Raw genomic sequence first — 19,940 nt, 5'->3', positions numbered from 1 at the left:
ATGGCCAGGGCCGGGGCCTCCCTTCGCTCTGCGTGGTGCACTGGGTGCATGTTGCGAGGTAGAGGACGTACGGTGATGTTGCTCCGGATGGCATGGAGTAAGCTCACAGTCTCAGGTGGCGGATGGCTGAGAGGGGCCGAGAGCCCCAGGCGTAGGAGGATAGACCTCCCCGATTCCGTAACCGCGTCTTTTTCGCTGACTGGATAAATGTGCCTCGATCAGTTCCTCGGCCGTGTTATGCCCTCCTAGTCGTAGTAGGCGTTCTGTGGACGTACTGGTCGGCAGGCCCATCGCCTTGTATGCCTTTCTGATCATTGTGTTGGTTTTCTTGAATTCCGTCGCGTTGAGTAGTGCGTATAGAATAGCGTAAGTTATTCGAGACACGACGAAGGCTTGGACAAGCCGTAGCGTGTGCGCCTCCCGCATGCCTCTTGTCCTGGTAGTTATTCACCGGATCATGATCATGGGTACCTTGAGCTGTTGTGTTCTTAAGCTTGTGAATTAATATTGTGTCAGTGCGATCCGACTGGAAAACCATTCCCGATATCTTTACGCTCTGAGACGTAACGATGGTGTGTCCCTCCAGTTGTAGGTTGATAGTGGGCGAGTCGGATGCGTGCTTCTTTCGCGGTGAGACCAGTAGTAGCTCCGACTTTTGGGGGGCGCAGCTGAGGCCGCATGACTTAGCATAGTCGCTCGCCACGTCTGCCACTTCCTGCAATCGACTCTCCATTGCCCCGATGGACCCTGGAGACGACCAAATGGTAATGTCATCGGCATATAGGCCATGCCGGATCCCCGGGGTGTTATCAAGGAGTGGCGGAAGGCATATTAGGGCGATACTGAAAAGGAACACTGCGCCCTGTGGTGTGCCGCGCCCGCCCAGTAGGAAGGCGTTTGTGGCTTGGTCCCCGACCTTTAGGATGCCTTTTCTATCTGAGAGAAAATCTCTGATATAGGAATACGTCCTGGCCCCACAGCCAAGCGTGTTTAGCCTCTGTGAGGTTGCTGTATGCTTGACGTTATCTAACACCCCTTTAATATCTAAGGCGAGGATAGCCATGGGGAAGTTGCGTGTCGCTGGTACAATCACCTTCTCTGTCAGCTGAAGTAGGATGTCTTGAGTGGAGAGGTATGGACGGAATCTTATCATCGTTGTTGGAAGTTTCCCCGAGTCCTCCAGGAATGGTTGTAGCCGGCTGAGAACGATGTGCTCTAGAAGATTTCCTACACACGAAGTGAGGGATATCGGTCGTAGGTTCTCAATGGCTGGTGGCTTGCCTGGCTTCGGTATCAGACGAACTTCGGCCATTTTCCAGTCCTCGGAAAGGTCTCCTTCCCTCCATACTTAGTCAAGATGAGCGGTAAGCTCTAGTAGTGAGGGGTTGTCAAGATTGACAAGTGCCTTATTGGTAATTTGGTGCATTCCCGGGGCTGTGTGGCGTCTCAAGCCCACTATTGCCGCTGTTACTTCATGTAGATGGATGTCGTCATCTAGGAGCTCGTTCGGGGTGCCGGTGTAGGGTGGCAGACAGTTTGCTAATAACACAGAGAGCAGCTTGATATTTGAGGCTTGAGCTGGTTGCCTAAGGACAAAAACATACTGGAACAAATATTCGCAACAAGATGGGGCATGCGTATGCTACAGGAAAAATCCGGAGACCACTCAGCGCACCCTAAAGGAATGCGACGAGGTTCGCCCCAGTGAGCCCCGTAGGTAACGCACACCTTCCAGAAGCACTTGGATTTAAAGTGGACGGAAGCACCAACCGGTCAGCAGTGTAGATAAGCAAGAGACGTTAAAGTATTTGCTGAAAAGAAGCAGGCAAGAGAGTGATAAGGCCGGATCCGTTACAATCATAGGTAGATACAGGGTAGATAGAGAAGTTTTCAGGAAGAGGTTATGGAGATGTATACCAAAATGGTAGAATGAAGAACATGTATAGCATACAGGACTAGCTCAAGCATGCTAGGCGACTATTTGTCACCGCCCCATTTTAAAGGGGATGCCAAGAATTCATAATGATAATCATCATCATCGCTGCGCGGGAGAGGGGCCCCACTGTATTCCGGCACGCCGATTGCGCAATCGGGGATTTCAACCAGCCGAATCTACCATTAAAAATTCGCATTTACGCCGGAAAGGCGAAGCACCGATTGTGATAGCAAATTAGTAGACAGCTTTACGAAGTAAGCATAGTAGTTTTATTGGCCGTGTAAACTTGTAGACGATCGCTTCCTAACTAAATTAACAATGGCAGAATGTGTAATCGTGACTGAACGAGGGCGTAGAAGGAAACAGACACGCGGAGACAGCTATGTTTTTGTGTGTCTGCTTCTTTCTACGCCCTTGTTCAGTCGCGCTTACGTGTTCTATAATGGATTCAAACCAACTAGCCCGTCGACGTGTTTTAGTTAACCAGCACGGTGTCACGCGGGCACAGGTAAACATGAACACACATCGCTCGATGACAGCGGAAACAGTCTGTCAAAACGCTGGAGTTAGGAATTGCGGCAGCAGCCGCGAGCCAATTGACCTCCGTGCATCTGTCACTTGTACGAAACCTCGAAAGCACAGCGCATACGAAGCTACCGGCACTACGCGCACTCGCGCAAACATCGCAGATCGCTTTGAAGATGAGGCCCGCGTGGGCGCGCTTTTTAGCCAAGTCGCAGATCGCTTTCAAGACACACGAATGACGGCACCGCGTCATAATGGCATCTCCCAAAGGCGTCTACTACGGCGTCCGCGATTCGCGTGGCTAACGCCGCATAGAATGTCATACAATAATTACTAGAGGGTGCTTTGGCGCCGCAGTCGTTGTACCACCATGGGAACGATGGGAAATACATGGACTTGTCTGATCTTGGTGCTTGTGGATTGAGACGTTCTTGTGGCTTTGTATATTACGCTACATAAGTCTTATTGCCGTGTATTTCAGCGCAATCTATACTTTTCGAAGTGCAGAAGACACCGCGAACACGCACAATTGCAATCAATTGCAATGATTGAGCTGGTCCAGGTGGCCAAGTCGAAATGTGCCAAGCGTCTCAAGGCACTGGCATGCCCGTGATAAATTCTTAAGGCCGTTTCATTCGCTCGTCCATACATGCGACCGTGGCTTAATGGTTTCAATATGAGGCTTCTTTGCTAGAGTTCCTGTGTTCGAATCCTGCCGTCGGACAATTTTATTCATGTTTATTTGATTATTTACTACGCAGTACATTGTTGAAAATGACTAGTTTACAAAGTCACAAATTCGTTTGAAGCCAAAAGGACGAAGTTTACGCAAATCCATGTACTCCCATAATTCCCATGCTGGTACAACCGTTCTCACTGCAGCACTCGTAGACACTGGCGCCCGAGTTCCGTGTAGTATTTATTGTATGAAACTCTATGCAACGCCGTAGTAGACACCGCGGTTGTCTCCCCTCTGTACAGAGCGGCGGGCGAGGCACCCTAGCAGCTGCCGGAGAACGCACCTCCTCCTTCGCCTATATCCAGCGGCCGTGCCTGTGGAGTTAAAAGCTCAGTCGGGAGGGGGGGGGGGATTCGGCAGCGTAGTCTCGTAATCGTTACTTCAGTTTTTTCTAGTAGAACAGCATTTATCGTTCCAAGGAAAGTTGAGATGCTGGAAATGAGATGTTGACAACCATGACTGCGCGAAGTTATTTGCAGTGTAATATTTTCCGAATCGCGCCTCAGTGATAAAAGCTGGCGTAGGTAAAATGGTGATTACAGAAGCATCGTGGGATTCTACTGCGAGCGCATTTCCGCATTCGTTTAAGGCTACATCATTGTGGCCTTGCAGCCACACTAAATGCACCTGGCACGTGCCGCTTTTCCACGAACGTCTTTCAACGGTCTAGCGAGCTGCCCCGTAAATGCACTGAGGTATGTGGCCCTCTTCAATGAGCCTCTTGCCATATTGGGTCCCTGCCATACGTGCGCCACATTGAGCGAGTGATCAGCGAGGGAACTACTCTCAGCGTTCGCAACGCTTCAGTGCGCCGTGTAGCTCGTCTCGGATGCAACGCGCAGACTTCTCGGCAGCGCCGCTAGGTGGCGCGACACGTATAGAAAACAAAAGCGCCTTCCGCACGATGCGTTTCTCAGCGTTCGCACGTACCGGCCCGTCATGCATTCCGGGTGTCTCGCGCAGGCTTCGTGGCGGCGCCCGCTCGACGACGTAGAGTGTTCACACGGAAGCGCTAGATAGGAGTCCTGCTGAAGTACACGCCCCATGCATAAGGCGTTTCGATATTTGCAATACGTTGTGTCGCTGTATTGCCCGAATCCTAAACGCATTACCATTGACAATCATCGTGAGATGGGTTCTGCCTATCATTTTTATAACAGCACGGTTAGCATCGGTATTTCCTTAATTGGTTTGCTCGAGGAATAGAGACCGGCTTCGACCATTCACGTTTGTTACGGGAATCGCAAACTCGTTGCATGTATGCGGCGCATTGTGGAGCCACAGAGATAAGAGATGATTGTCTTGGAATAGACTTCTCTGTTGGTGTTCATTCAAGCCCCTCACTTTCAACCTCATCGGCACGCCCCTTTTCTTTTTTCTGTTTACTCCCATCTTCCTGCGATACTGAGCATAGCTGATACAATTTAGGCCGACCACTCAGCTTTTGCATCATAGTAAACCTCTCCTTCTCATCTCGGACCAGTGAGCAGGCCCGTCTTGCAATTCTGCAGTCCATTTCGCACGCATAGCCACCTTATCCAAGCCGTCGAAATAGCCCGACGCCGAAGTACGCCGTCCCGCGGTGGCAGCAGGTAGCCCCGGCCAACGTGACGCGGCGCGCGCCTCGGTAATGAGTCAAACGGTGTCCGCGCGCCTCGCACACGCGCTGACTCACGCATCTGCCACACTCTCGCCAGGCCAGCCACCATTTTGTTCTTTTGTTGGCGTCACACAGCAGCACCGCCACGGAATTTGGGGAGCTCCCAACACGGGGCCCGTTCTTCCATGGGACCCGATTTTGGTGCAGCGCTAACCAAGCCCGAGAAACGGGGTCCGCCTCAACTCCCATTCACAGCGTTAGAACCGAAGACAATATGTATGTACATAGCAACTCTTTAAGGACCCTTAGCTGGCATCAACTAAGGACGGTGTCAGCCGAAGGTGATGTTAACACACGATCTGTACATAGCTGATGTTAGAGCATTTGCAGTCATCAGTCAGGTCTGCCGAAATTCATATGAGAGCATTGGAATGTTTTAGGCACTTAGTTATTTTTCAGCGCAGTAATAGTGACCGGCATGTCTCTTGTATCAAAGGAGGGAGAGGGGTGGATAGGGCCCTTCTTTTTGATATACCAGTGTTCGTGCCTCGTGCAGGCGAAACCATGGCGCATTACGCTCTACGTACTGGGAGGTCATCCGGTCACTGACTGTGGGAACATTCGGGACACATTTGAAATGTCCTGCCATAAATACCGCTAGAACGATTGGTTTAATTTGGGTTTACATTGATTTCTGAAACCTCACAACTGTATATACCTACTTTTATTTCGACTTATAACTTATGCGACGACGTTCCACGATAAGTCTTCCGAACGTGTCGAGCATGCTAGGGGTCAAGGTCAATAACGCGTTTTGTGCATAAAGAACTGTGCATCTACAATAGCCATAAACTACGAATTAAATTTCAACGAGTCCAACTTCTGGATTACATCACGTCAGCGAAAAGAATGCGGAGAGCTTGAGAGAGAGGAACGTTGTCCATTTCTAGGTTCCTGCCATATTCCGCAACTACCACGTCTCGTCTTGCTGTACAACACGCAGTGCGTCGCGCGTACTGCGGCACCTGGAACTGCATAATCAGGAGCATCGTGGTGGAAACACGTGCACTATTTCCGGTTACGTTTCACTCATGAGACCAGAAGACGCAGCGCGGAATCGCGATACACTGCGCGCAACTCCTACAACTCTGCTCAATTTAAAAAAGCCAGTAGGCGGCGCGCGCGGCTGTTGGGACTATTTTTGACGCCGCGGAGCTTTCCCTCGCTCTCGGCGCGCGCTCTTCTTCGCCGGCACACACGAAAAAAAAAAGAAGAGCCCGCGGTGGTGTCTTCGAACCGAGGCAGCAGCCTGTATACACTTCGGGAGGGAAACTGGCGCCTGTCCTACGACGTAACTGCCTCGCGACGCTTGAAACATTCGAACGACGACGCTGACTCGAAGGGCTACTTTAACGGAGTGACTACGACGACGAGACGACGGTGCATCGAGTAGGCTTAGCGTGCTTCCAGCGTCTCTGAACGACTGTCGTGCGACAACCGCTTGGCCGGAAAGGTAACGTGTCAAGAGGCAGCAGCCCCGATCGTTCCTACTGCGTTCGTTGCCCCCCGCCACCGATTTTGGGTCCGTGCAGACGGCGTTCGTGGATTTGGAAGGTTGCAAGCTCGCGGGTGTAGAGTTTCACTTCCCAAAATCGCTTCACGTTCAGCGGTGATGCAGACGTCCAGAAGCGAGGTGTTGACATCGTGCACGTTGGATTCAGTTTATCGCTTCGTAACGTGGGTCTGAATGAAATTCTGTCAAGCTATTTCTTTGGAAACTAAAAAGTTGTGTTCAAACCGGATTTCCCTTCTACAACCGCTGCCCCCAAGTGGTACGTTGATTCATTCTTGAGTTCTTGGGAGAACCGAGCATAGCCTTGCTATGAGGGGCAACTTTCGTCTCTGTAAACGCCCCTACAGTGTTGTTTCTCCTTGCGGCTGAAGTATAGGGAGCTTTCTAGGTTATAGCGGGTTCACTCGGTACCGGTTGTCACAGCATGTCATCTGTTGCACAGCAACACAGCTCTGGTGGTGACAATACAATTTGGTGATGAGCGTTGTAAAGCCTTCTCTTGTTCTGGGCTCAAGAGCTGTTTCCCTCTCTTGTTATGGCGAGTTCATTACCGGTGTTATTTGCATTGGTTTAAATGCGCGTTAAGTGTCAGTGTTTTATCAGTCACAGGATGCATCAGCCGGTATAGTGCTCAGACTTGTGGTCAACAAGCTTCGCACTCTCTGGCACTTCTGTCAAAGACGCAAGCTTGCTCGCAGATGACGAACACCCATAGCAGGTGGTGCACTCAATCTCTGTCATCTTCAGCGAAATAGAAAGCGTTATATCATCTCTACCTTCAATATAAAGCAACCCAGCCACTTCTCTAGCGTGCGTGCGTTTACTCGGGGCAGCCCTCAGTCGTGCAGGGGACCCGTGAAGACCGAGATATTTCAGGGTCCATCAACACTTGGCACTAATTCTAGCGACTTTGGCCGCAGTTGCGATGCTGCGTGGGTGAGCGCGGCGGCAGGTAGGTGTAGATAACCTGATGTGGCGCCGTGTCCATGTAGCATCTGCTCAGGTTTCTAGACACGTACGTCGCGGAAACAGCATGTTTCCGGACGACTTCGGATTTCCCCAACATGGATTCGACTGGGCGCATCTCTAGCGCTGTTACTATATGCGACGCCATTTCAGAGCGGCCACAGTGTAGGCTGTGTCGGCATTGTGTGTAGTGAGATACAACGGAACGGAATACGACGGCGCTACGCAAAATCAAATCGTGGAATTGACGCCGTCCAGTTTGGTGTGACAGCTAGGATAGCACCATTTCGGATTGGATGGAACGACATTCCATAACATCGAGTGCAATTAGAGTGCGCAGAAAATCAATCGCTAAATAGGATCCCATTGGTTCATGCAAGGTTCTGTACTCAAGCATCCTATCCGACCGAATGGCATATCGTCGAATAGAGGGATGGGTATGGGCGTTGAGAAGTCTTGGGAGGGTTAGGAGGAGGAAAGGTACGTAGAGGCATGGTGCTGCTAAAAAGGAAATGCAACACAGGGGGTGTTCTTGAACTGCGGCTAATGTACTTCGTCTTGGTATGTTCATAAAGGTAGTACGCGCTGCAGAGAGTTAGTCTAGTTTCCTTGCGACGCGTTCACTCGTGGACTAACGCTAAAGCCTTCCAGAGTGGGCAAACTGCAAGCGAAAGCCTCGCATGTACCACTACCAGTCACGTCATCCCCATATGAAAACGCAAATTTCTCTTTAATATTCCGACTAACGTCGAAAAGATACGAACCTTGAACATTGCATTCAATGTGAACGCAAATCTCTGCTAAGCAAAAACATTTTGACCAGTCGCTGTTGTTAGGAAAGTGTTGCACAGCAATGGTACCTTAAGAGGTATTTGGCGCTCTTTGGCCTGAACTGGCCCTTGCACCATTAAAACCCAATCATCATCGTAATAGGTGTACTCCAAAGCTTGACCAGAAGTTCGACGCGACTCTCAACGTCACTGCTGTTCATTGGTGTTATTTCTTGCATCAGAAGGCCCAGTACGCAATAATAAGCTGAGCATCTACATGTAACAACTATTTCAGTTTTATTTTTCATGATGTAACACGCCATCTATAAAAGGTAAGTGTTCGCAAGCAAATATTTCTTTTTTATGATGGTTGTCCTGATGTGAACTGAATCTTAATTCTGAAGGCCTGAAACTTTTTTGTACGGCAATGTTCGCGCCGTGTTTCCAAAAAAAAACACTTATAAATTTGGGGGCCTTAAGAACACTTGGTCGTCATTTTGTCGAAGGATCGACATTTGGGTGAGTTGGTGCTGGTTGAACATCTTGAAGGGGCAGCGCAATACGACGAAGACAGAAGGCAGGAACAAAAGGCAGGCGCTGTCTTGTGTGTTCCTGCCTTCTGTCTTCGTCATATTGCGCTGCCCCTTCAAGACGTCATTCTGTTAAGAATGACGTCTTTCAACTTCGGAAGTTGAACACCTGCGAGTGCCGACCGCGGCCTTGAACCGCAGGCCGCGCGCGCAGGTCCCGAGGCCATCATGCCGTTCCACAGGAGCCTGTTCGGCCGCCACCGGGACAAGGACTGGTGGGACGCGTGGGACTACCCGTCGCGCATCTTCGACCAAAAGTTCGGCGTGGCACTCAGGGACGAGGACCTGTTCGACCGAGACCCGTTCGCCAGGAGGCCGTTGTCCACGCTGTCGCTGTCTTCGCCGCGAAGAGGACAGGTGAGCGCACTCTTGCCGGCACTCGCTCCGCTCCGGCCAGTTTTTCAGTTGGCGACGAAATTTGACATTTGACACAGTATCAGCAAATCAAACAATCGATCGGCGCACCTACTAATCCATGTCAGGCTGACCCGTGGCACGGAGAAGTTATATAGCATGCGCGAAAGCTGGCAGGTGACAAGAGCAGTATAGCACTACGCTGAAACGGTTTGAAGGCTCATTGGCAGCGATTAAAATGTTGAGCCGAATGATTCTAAAGTTTTCAGTCGAATATTTATCGCTTAGACGGGTTTTTACACTCACACGCAGATTTATGTGTGCGTGAGCTAAAAATTATCGTAATTGAAGATTTTTGCGCCTGTACGTCAATCAAAAAGTAAAAAAGGGAAATTCGCATCTACATTTGCCATTAATTTAACGTCAATGACAATCTGCTGTTTGAGTTGACATATACAACATACCAAGCTCACATAGTCGTAGGTCCAGCTACAGGGATAATATTCACTTATTCGTATTGTCCAGCTCGCTTAAAGTGCAGCGAGCATGGGTGGTTTTTCACTTGGGAGAGACGCAGGCGCCATCTTATAATGTAGTTCGGGACATTGAAAATCAGCCCGTCGCACCCTACCTTACATTTGAGAGCAGGCGAAGGAGGTGTTGCTGTTGCCTGGCTTTTTTTAAATAAGGAAGCATTTCTATGCCTACCCAACGAGAAATTTGTCCGTCCGCCACGTAAGACGAATGCAATGGGTCATAGCCTCCTAAACAATGGCTCATACCACCGTAAGCAAGAAAAAAAAGCAAGGGCTCATATACCCACGCAAGGCAGAGGCTACAAGCGCTCAGTAAAGTGAAGCGAACACTGCGTAAATTCACTGAAATCACCCATACAACACACAGAACCGCATACGTTTCAATAAAGAACAAGCTCAAAATAACCATCCGAACCATCTATAAAGCACTGCATTCCCCCCCTCAGCGATTGTAGTGGTGGTTTTGCAACAGCTTCGCTGGGCACCCAGGTTGATAAGAACCGATAAGAGTTTATAAGGGTCTGATCGTGTTCGATTAGGTTGATAATTACCGATGAGGGTTGATAAGGGCTTATGCTGGTCGAATCAAGTTTCATAACATTGATAATGACATCCGGTTGCGTGGAGATGAGCAAGTGGCACAATGATTACGCATACTTAGACAACTCAAAGAGGAGTTCCTCTGTGAAGTTTTTTGATCATGTTACCTCAATCTGCTAATCGCCGTCAAATAAAAAAAAAATCTGCAGCAATTAAAGCAATAATCGACTACTTCAAAGGTTAGTCGATCAATCGCTCAGCCTTAGGCAGAAGCCGTCGACCTGCCGATAAAGTCGGCTCGACAGCGCAGACATTGAACATTCGCGCTTTGCTTTCGTAGTCAAGATGCCTGGTCATCTTTAAGTGTAATGAAATAGACTTACCCCCGTATTCAGAAATGCATCTTAACTTGAAGCCCATGCTTGACTTGATTTTAATGACGCCTACCATGAACGCACCGAAAGAAACGCAATGAGTATCTTTGGCGCGTTCGCAACAGGCGTCATTTATATCAAGTCAAGCATGGGCTTCAAGTCAAGATGCATTTCTGAATAGGGCGGTTAGTCTCAGAGCTGAATGTGGATTCTGTAATGGAAGTCACTGAGCACGTGCTGGTGCCTTCGTTGTAATTCTGTAATGGAAGCTTCTCGTAAACTTTTACCCGCCAGACACGTTTCTAACAGCAAGACAAGTTTTTGGCGCGTAGGCTTTCAATCCTGCTTCTCTGAAGATGATGATGAATAAGACGATAATAATGATGATGTAGTGTATCGTGGCGCAAAGGCCAGATGTGGTCAAATTGCGCCACGTATCTTGCTTCTCTACTTAGAACCCACCGAAAGCGGATGACCGCACCCGAGTCATCATTATCAACCTATTTTTGTGTCCACTGCCAGGAAGAAGGCCTCTCCCTGCGATCTCCTCTTTGGCTAGCTGATTCCAACTTGCGCATGCAAATTTCCTAATTTCATCATCCCACCTTGTTTTCTGCCGTCCTCTACTGCGCTTCCCTTCCCTTGTAACTCTGCAACATTAATGGTCCACCGTTATATATATCCTACGCATTACATGGCCTGCCCATCCCCACTTTTTTCTCTTAATGTCAATCAGAATAGTGTCTATTCCGGTTCGCTCTCAGATCCACGCCGCTCTCTTCCTGTCTCTTAACGTTTCGCTTAACATATTTCGTTCCATCGCTCATTGCGCGGTCCTTAACTTGTTCTTAACGCACCCGGGTATTGCCACTCAACTAACAGATTTGACCGAGTCAACCAAATGCACGTGCAGCGAGAAACTCAATAACGGAGCGACGAATTGGGCTAGTTGGTGTACGTTAAGTTCATTGCTCTTGTGCTATGGGCAGCAGCAAGCGCTAAAGGGAACAGGAACCCTGACTGTGAAGGAAAGCACAACCTGACGCAAACAAGCGCAAGGTCACGTCGAAATCACGTGCGCATCTTCGATCTTGCCACTTTGTTTTTCTTCCTGGTCGCTGTTCCTCTTGTCCCCGCTAGTGCGTGGCACACGCAATGCAACAACAGTCATCTCTAGAATGGCCTCTAGGTAACCACGTCAGGAGCATCCATACGAGACAATATGCCCAGATAGATAGATTAATTGATTGATTAATTAATTAATTATTTAATTGATTGATTGATTGATTGATTGATTGATTGATTGATTGATTGATTGATTGATTGATTGATTGATTGATTGATTGATTGATTGATTGATTGATTGATTGATTGATTGATTTTTTAGGTTTAATGGCGCAAGGGCCAGGTATGGCCAAAGAGCGCCATGATATGCCCAGAGGAAGATGCACATTTGAGTTGATCAACGGCTAGTGGGCCAACATTACCTTGTTCTCCCGCTGTTGGAAATGTGACGAGGACATACATAGTCTACGTGTGTTGCCCAACGAAACATCGGTGCTTAAAACAGCGCGCGGCGTACGCAGGTGTCTGGCGGCGTGTGCGAGGTGGTGCCGCGGTCAACGGGCATCTCGGAGGTGCTCAACGACGATTCCAAGTTCGAGGTTCGCCTCGACGTGAGCTTCTTCAACCCCAGCGACATCACCGTCAAGGTAGGCGGACCTACGGGAGCTGAGACCAGCGCAACAGACCAGTCATGGCGAGAGCTCGCCGATTTATAAGCCCTGCCGCTTTTTCGGGAGAAGGTGGACGTCTTAATAGTTTGTCTAGAGGGACGAGAACCAAAGCTTGATTGAAGAAGAAAGGAACACTTACGTTCGCCAACGTAAAAGCATATATTATGATCCCGCTTGATTTTTTTTATCATTTTGCGAATAATGTAGAGCGCGCGCGTTAAACCGCAAACGGAGGCTCTTCCCTGAGTGATACGCAAGCGACTATCCCTCAGGAAGCGCGCGTATTCACGCCACGCATTTCTTTTGTTCGGAACAAGGTAGCAGTATTTGACGCCGCAACACAAAAACAAAGCTTTTTTCTTTTTTCTTTCGTTCTTTTTCATTGGGGAGTACATTTTTCCTTCAACCTTGTTCCTCCCTCGCCAGACGCTGAGCTTTCGTGAAACCCTTGAGCATAGAACTAAGCATAGACCGCAGCTTCTTGCGACAATGATGGCAGCAGTGGGATGGCGCTGATAGATGCTCGCGGCATGCAGATTTCTCGCGCCAGACAAACACTCCGAGAAATTGGTCCGCCACGCTTTCCAAACCACTGGCCAAGTGCTTCGTGAGGTTGCGCTACTGTTTTTTTGGTTCGCGGCAAGCGTCGGTTAGAGCCACACCAGAGCGCTCAGCCAGAAAGTGCGAGACCGATTCTCGCTGAGCTCCGCCGTGCTTTTCCCGCTATTGAAAGTCGGAGTTCTTCGCTAAAATAACTTAGCAGCACTAAAATACACTTATAACTTTTTAATACACACGAATGAACATTTGCTTACCGCGTAGTGCACAACGAAAGTGCGCCGTTCAAAGTGAACTACGTCAGGAAGAAATCGATTTTCTTTCCATCCACTTCATCTAATTTGATGAGGTTTCTTGCATTTTAAACAAATAAAGTAAATATACAGTAAGCGTAGGAACTCAATTTTCAATTTATTCTATCGACGCTTTTTACAAATGTTTTTGACAATTGAAGAATTAAAATAATATCAAAAACCAAGTTTTCAGCTTTGTAACTTAGTAACAGGGTAACGCAGTAACAGAGTAAAATTCTGTAACTCAGTAATGAAATACGATATCACAATTCTGTATACTGCACCTAACAAGACATGTAAAACGGACAATATTGGTGTATCATACACTTCTATGAACTGTAATAATTTGTTTGTACATTTGCAATACTGTTGTAAACATTGTGACAAATTCATGTAGGCTGGAACATTCATGCATCAAATATGCCCACTTGTTATGCTCTAACAGATGTAGTTTACAGAACTGGGATACCTGGTTCGGTGCGGAGTTACAGACTTGAATACTTCATGGTTTGACTCTTCTTTAACCTTCCTGATTTTCGAAAAATTTTGTTAAATATTATAGGAAATCAATCCGAATCCTACTTTCTAGAGTTACTAAAATTTAACCTTCTCGCTCAAGTGCAACAAATTTCATTCAAATTGGTCCGGCGGTTGTCTTGTAGTCGCAGTGTCGCCCAAGAAGCGAAGCGGAGATAACGATAGCAAAGTATTAGACAGCTACGCGAAGCATGATTCGTAGTTTTATAGGCCGCATAAATTGCAGTAAACAATCGATTACTAAGTTAACAAGCATGGTGTCACGCCCACACGCACGAACATGAACACATCTCACACGAGGCCGCGAACACTCACCATCATACAGGAGGTGATCATTTTTAAGATTTCCAGGTTTTTTTTAAAACTCGCCTTTGGAAGAGAGCATGATTCTGGTCATCCAGCTGGATTATTCAAAGAGCAGACATTACAAGTACGACAAATGGAAGCGAACATTCTACTAATTACCGAAAAAGATACAGTAGACTTCCTTTAAGACGAACTCGAAGAGACCATGAAAATTCGTTCGTCTTATCAGAAGAATGATTGGCCACATGACCAGGTGCATCCGCATATCTTACTTCAAAACGGTAAAGGAAGTAGACTTACAACAGGGGGGAAGTGGCATAAAATGTATTTATTTAGCTGAACTTAATCGAAAACTGTCTTCAAGTGTTACTCTTGCTTGGTTTCATCCAGTCCATGATGGATGTTTGGCGCTTCTGTGCAAATGGGCGAGCAGCCACAAACGATGTCATCTCACCTAACGACCTTAAAAATCCTTTTGTGCCTTCGCACTGCTAAATGTTCCCTAAGGAGTTCAAGCAGGCATCTGCCGCCTCACAGGTCGTCGGTGCGGGCTCCGAGCTAGCGTAAGTACGAAGCAGCGCGCTGTGCGCGCGGCAAGGCAAGGCAACCTCGAGGAAAGTCTAGATGACGTTGAGCGAAGTGGGGAAGGAGAAACGAAGCGAAGCATCGCGGAGGAGGAAGGCAAGCGGAGGCGCGCTGGGTTGACCTCCTCTGTCAGTTGCTACAGGTTTTGTTTGCGATACGCACGTACCAGGTTCGTCTCGTGATAACATCGTCCGTCGCGCGCCGTACGCTGTGTGTGCGAGTGAAAGCGTGCGACGGTGAGTCGACGATGGCGGCTCAATCTCGCGTATGCAAATGAGGAAGTGGGGGTAGGGAAACGCGCCGTCTTCCGTCGCGTGCGTGGCACCGGGAAAGGGAGGGAGGGAGAGGACCGTTGTACTTCGGCCGCGCGCGGTTGCCTGAGCTTCATCTTGGACGCAATCTGCTCTGGGGGCACTGTCTAGATGGGCCGATGGCTCGTAGCTTTGCGTGCTTCTCGTCGCTCAGTTTGCGTCGACGCGATAAACAGCGCAAAGATAACTTTGCTTGCTGCTGCTGCTGCGATTCCTCACGCCAGCGTTTGGACAGCGAGCGTCCGCGGTCGTCGAGTGTGTTGTGTCCATGTTTGCCTGTGCGCGCTGGCACCACGCTTGTCAATTTAGTTGCACTCTCAAAAAAGTGTACGCCCTTTGGGCTGTATATCTGCCACACAACAATAATCGTTATCTGCCTTGCTTGCGTTTGCTTTCTTGAAACCGCTGCGCCCGTTACTTTCCTGTCGGCAATGCTATGTCATGCTGATAACGTGCATGCCGTTCGTTACTGGGAGGTACCGGGCTCGCAGCGTCAATGAAAGGAAATGCGGACAAGACAAATGACGTTCATTGTTATGTGACAAGATTTGACTCAAAGGGTGAAAACTTAGAGTGCAGTAAGCGAATGAAAGGCGTTCTACTCCGGCGGCTGCTGCGTATGGCGCGCCCGCGCGAGCCCTGTCTTGAACACGAACTATGATGCGGACAGCTCAGGCGCACCGAGGGCCGATAGTTTCGTGCGCGCCGTAGCATCCATACGCTTGCACGTCACCCGCGTTCGCGAAATGAAACGTCACTGTCTCTTTTTATTTCCTCCTCTCCTTTTTGCCTCTGTACACGGGCGATGTCTCTAGACGGTGTTGGAGATGTGCGCCGCAGGCCTTAGGTAGGGTGCTGCGATGCGCCGCGCCCGTGGGCGTGGCGAATCGAGGCACAATAGCTCGCAGGATCGGTAGCGGTGGCCGCCATTACGAACGTTCGTCTTATACAAACAGCACGTCTAAGACGGTTTGCCTTAAGCGGATTTTTTTTGCATTGATTCTGTGGAAAACCAAACAAGCCTTCCCATGTTCATCATATCCGAGAATTCGGCTTAACCGAGTTCGTCTTAACGGGAGTTATCTGTATTAACCATTTAATTAATTACCTTACGGCACGTATTGTAATTTGCGAATTGTAGCCGGTGAGTTTGCAAGACGTATACACTTCAAATGAATCTCCAGGTTGACACCAGTTTCCAGATATAATTTCCCGAATTATGGGACGAAATACATAGGCGTTTTAGTTACTTTTGTGCTTCAATGCATAAACGAGCTTATTGCTAAAAAGCAGAACAACAGTGCATTTTTACGACGAGTTTGATTGCGCATATCCCCAAACTGGTGTCATTCTGGAAACTCATTCCAAGGAATACGCCTTCCAACTTCACCGGCTACATTTCTTAAATTGCTTTATGTTCCGTAATGTAATTAATTAATGTATTTCTGTTAATTAGTTTAATATGTGTTTCGATTTCTCATGCTAATAATGTCCCCCTCTCTGAATAATCCAGCCCAAGGACTAGAATTATGTCATCTGCACCAAGCGATTTTCAAAAGTTGTGGCCGAACCAATCTCACGATGACTGTTGACGGTAGTACAGAATCAGTATAGCGGCACAACTTATTGCCATCATCGAAACGAGTTATGTATGAGGCGTGTACTGCAGTGGGACTCCTCTTTCGTGCTTCACTCGGCGCCATCTGGTGCCACCGCTGCGAAGCATGCACGTGGCCTACGATATGCATGGCGCGCCGATGCTTGCGAACCCAGAGAAATACAGCATGAGGCAACCGTGCTCCTCTTTCGTGCATCTTACTGGCCACGCTGCGTCATCTAGCGGCACTCCGAAGAAGTCCATGCGTGTCCTCCGAGACGAGAAGCATAGCGCGCCGTTGCCCGCGAACGCTGAGAATTGTGCCCTCGCTTACTGCACAGGTGACACGCACTCAGTGACCCAAGTTTGCGAGAGGTTCTTTGAAGAGCCACACATAGTGCATTCATGGCGCCGCACGCTAAAACGTTGGCGTGAAAGGCGTTCATTGAAAGCGGCACATAGCCAGTGCATTTGTAGCGCAGCCTGCTAATGGATCGGGTTGCTGGCCTTGAGGAATCGTTGTGACGTGGGTTTAGTTCCGCTCAGCATCAGAAAAATTTAAGGGATCATTTTGGTCACTGTAGAGCGGCACATTCCCAATGGCAGAAGCCCAATTATACAAGTTGGCGTCAAATACTTCATTGAAGAGCGACCCACACCTACTGGAACATAACCCTTAACCAAAGTTGGCGTCAAAGAATCTCATTGAGTATCAGCACAGACCCAGCGCTCCAAGTCGGCATGAAATAGTTCTTTTTTCTAACAGCGGTGCCTACCCAGTCCCGCATCTACGGTGGCCAATGTCAGTGTGAATGAAGCTCGTTGAAAAGTGGCCCATATATACCTACACACTGACACATACTCAGTGACCGAAATTGGTCCAACGGTTGGTTTCAAATCCTGTTACCTCAGCACAGCTGCCCGATGCGCAAACATTCGACCATGGACACCCAGTGACCTAGGTATAGGCGGAAAAACGGTTAGATAGAAACATACACATATACTTAGATGCAACAATATATGATAGATGGATATATAGAAAGACACAGAGCCCCGGAAAGTGCGTGAAGTACCTTAATGCTAACGCATTAAAATTCCGGAAAGCTGAAAAATGATCACTCCGCATAACGCTGGCGTGACGAAGAGCGGCATCAGCGGTAACGATTTTCACTTCGTGCTACCTCCAGCTTTAACGCGAACTGTGCGCCTGAGAACACGGCGCACACGAAGCCATCACTCACCTCGGCTCTCTTAGCCTTTGTACCCACCGCAGGCTACCGCCAAGATAGGGTGCGCGACCACCTTCGGCCGTGTCACGCGCAACCTTGGCGGAACTATAGAAGAGGAGACCCGCGCTAACCTGCTCCTGTCCTAGTCACCCCCTTCCTAGCTTGCACGCCGCGTTCCTCCCCATTCCCCCTCCCATTTCGCGCTCGAGAGGGCGGCGCGCATTCTCCCCTCCCTTGCAAGCGCGAGAAGACGCCGCGCATCAAGCTACCATCGTTCTCGGCTCACCCTTCAGTGCTTTTCCTTGCCCTGCAGCATACGGCGCGCGGCCGCGACCTTCTCGCACTTTAACATTATACAAATCCTCACGGCGACCGCTGAACTTTGCTTGAAGTGTCCATATAGTTACTATCGCAGTAAAAGAATTTCTCCGTTTTACATGTACTTGAGTAGAGAAATCTGATTTCACCTAAAGCTAAGGCTTACTCCACTCCTTTTTGTAACGCACTTCGAGTGAATAACAGAGAGCTTTAGCGTGCCCGATGTTCCAGTATACGCAGGACGATTGCCTGATGAGAGGAGGCGTAAACGTGGTCGGCCGAATGGGTCCCGCCACCTGATGGCGTAGAACTCACCCGGACAACACAGAACCAATGTGTTCTGCTATGCTGTTGGTTAAGCGAAACATATTAAAACGGTAACGTGTTTACGATTAGGCCGCTTCCGAAAATTTACACCAGCAACGAAGTAGAATACACTTAGGCCGAGATGGCGTAAAACTATTTCGATCTGTTTTTGTTCCAAATCCTCCATCAGTCCCCCGTGCATAGGTCAAATGGCTTGAGCCCTACCCCATATATGGGCGGGCGCCGCGTTCAAGTGGACTGGGCCCGAGTCATTCTGATCTATCACAAAGTACTAATGGCGCAATTCGAATAAAACGTTGCAGCTCCGCCCGAAAGTCGAGCCATCGATTGCGATAGCCAATTAATAGACAGCTATACGAAGTAAGGATAGTAGTTTCATCGGCCCTACGTATAAACTTGTAAACGTTCGCTTACTAATTAAATTAACAAGCATGGTTTCAAGCGCACACAAGCAAGCGAACGCATCTCACTCGATGGGCGCGCACACTCGTTGTCGAAACGCTGCAGTGAGAAAGCGCGGCATCAGCAGCGAGCGAATTGACCTTCCTGCTGCCTCCCGCTTCAACGCGAACGTAACGTCGTGGTACATTTTCCTATGTGATTTTATTCCTTTCATGTAGTCCTGCCTTAGAGTGGTTGCTCTGAGGAAGGCAGGACCACATGCCGAAACTTTAGTACAGTTATCTTTAATGAGTGCCGTACTAGGGCCTTCCCACTTGACTAAATGTGGTTCTACGTGACAGTCGGTTTCGTCACAACTCTCAAAGGCCACAGGAGCTCTGTATGAGACGTTCACTTTTTGTTTACTTTATTGACGCTGAAAAACCCAACTTCTAGCTTGTGTAGTGAAGCCAACTTTATCAAGAATCAAACAAATATTTATGTGTATTCTACAAATAAATATATTATTCTGAGCGTATTTCTGCTATTTATTTATTGTGCACATTCAATCAAGCACTTGAAGAATTTGGCATTCTGGAAACGTTTCCTTTTTTTCTTTTTTTCAAAAATAAGTCGGGGGGAAAAGGATTACAGATACGTGATCTCAGAGCAAATAAGTCTAGCTGCAACAAAGAATATTAGTTGCTTTGCTTCGCTGACAACCTCAGGCATTACAACATGTTTTATCGTTTCGCACCTACTTGCCTACAAAAGTGGACAAAATACATGCGTCTCTGGCATAACACAGTACTCATCATGCACGACTAAACGAATGAAAATTGACTGGCAACCTAAGAAACCAAAGTGAACCTTCACTAATTCACGAGCAGGTAGCTTCACGCTCACGCGGCTCATGAAACATTATGTTTCATGAGCCGTCGAACAAAGGTGGTGACCGTCGTGTGCAGTGCCTAGGGGAAATGCATGCAGCGGTACGACGATACCTGTTTTCCTGTTTTTGCTCGTGCCACATCAAGTGATTAATCGCGATTAAATCGTTAATCGAAAAAAAATTTGAGAGTTAGAATTGCCCCGCACCGAGCTCTACTGGCGATAAAATCACCTCCAGCGCTTGTCGAATAGATGCCCCCAGTGCTACAGTTGACCTGCCGAAAGGGGGGGGGGGGGGGGGGGGACCGAGCCCCACCTTAAATAATAGAAGAGGGCCGGACCCCCTCCCCCCCCCCCCCCCGCCCTGA

The 19,940-nt window shown here is 48.6% G+C and overlaps 1 protein-coding gene across 2 annotated transcripts in view; it reads left to right on the top strand.

Annotated features, from left to right (window-relative positions):
* LOC126538721 (alpha-crystallin B chain-like) overlaps positions 1 to 19,940 on the top strand; it is a 37,363-nt gene that overhangs the window by 10,920 nt on the left and 6,503 nt on the right. The window contains exons 1-3 of one of the 2 annotated variants that reach the window (XM_050185444.3): positions 6,018 to 6,313; positions 8,854 to 9,056; positions 12,090 to 12,215. In XM_050185444.3, the coding sequence (XP_050041401.1) occupies positions 8,868 to 9,056; positions 12,090 to 12,215 (315 nt within the window). In that variant the 5' untranslated portion in view covers positions 6,018 to 6,313; positions 8,854 to 8,867. Of the gene's footprint in view, positions 1 to 6,017; positions 6,314 to 8,853; positions 9,057 to 12,089; positions 12,216 to 19,940 lie in introns of those variants that run through there. The other variant, XM_050185448.3, reaches the window with a different exon arrangement.

This window comes from Dermacentor andersoni, chromosome 8 (assembly GCF_023375885.2).
Source record: "Dermacentor andersoni chromosome 8, qqDerAnde1_hic_scaffold, whole genome shotgun sequence".
Lineage (NCBI taxonomy): Eukaryota > Metazoa > Arthropoda > Arachnida > Ixodida > Ixodidae > Dermacentor > Dermacentor andersoni.
The sequence above is the reverse complement of the archived record's forward strand: the minus strand, read 5'-3'. Positions and strand labels throughout refer to the sequence as shown.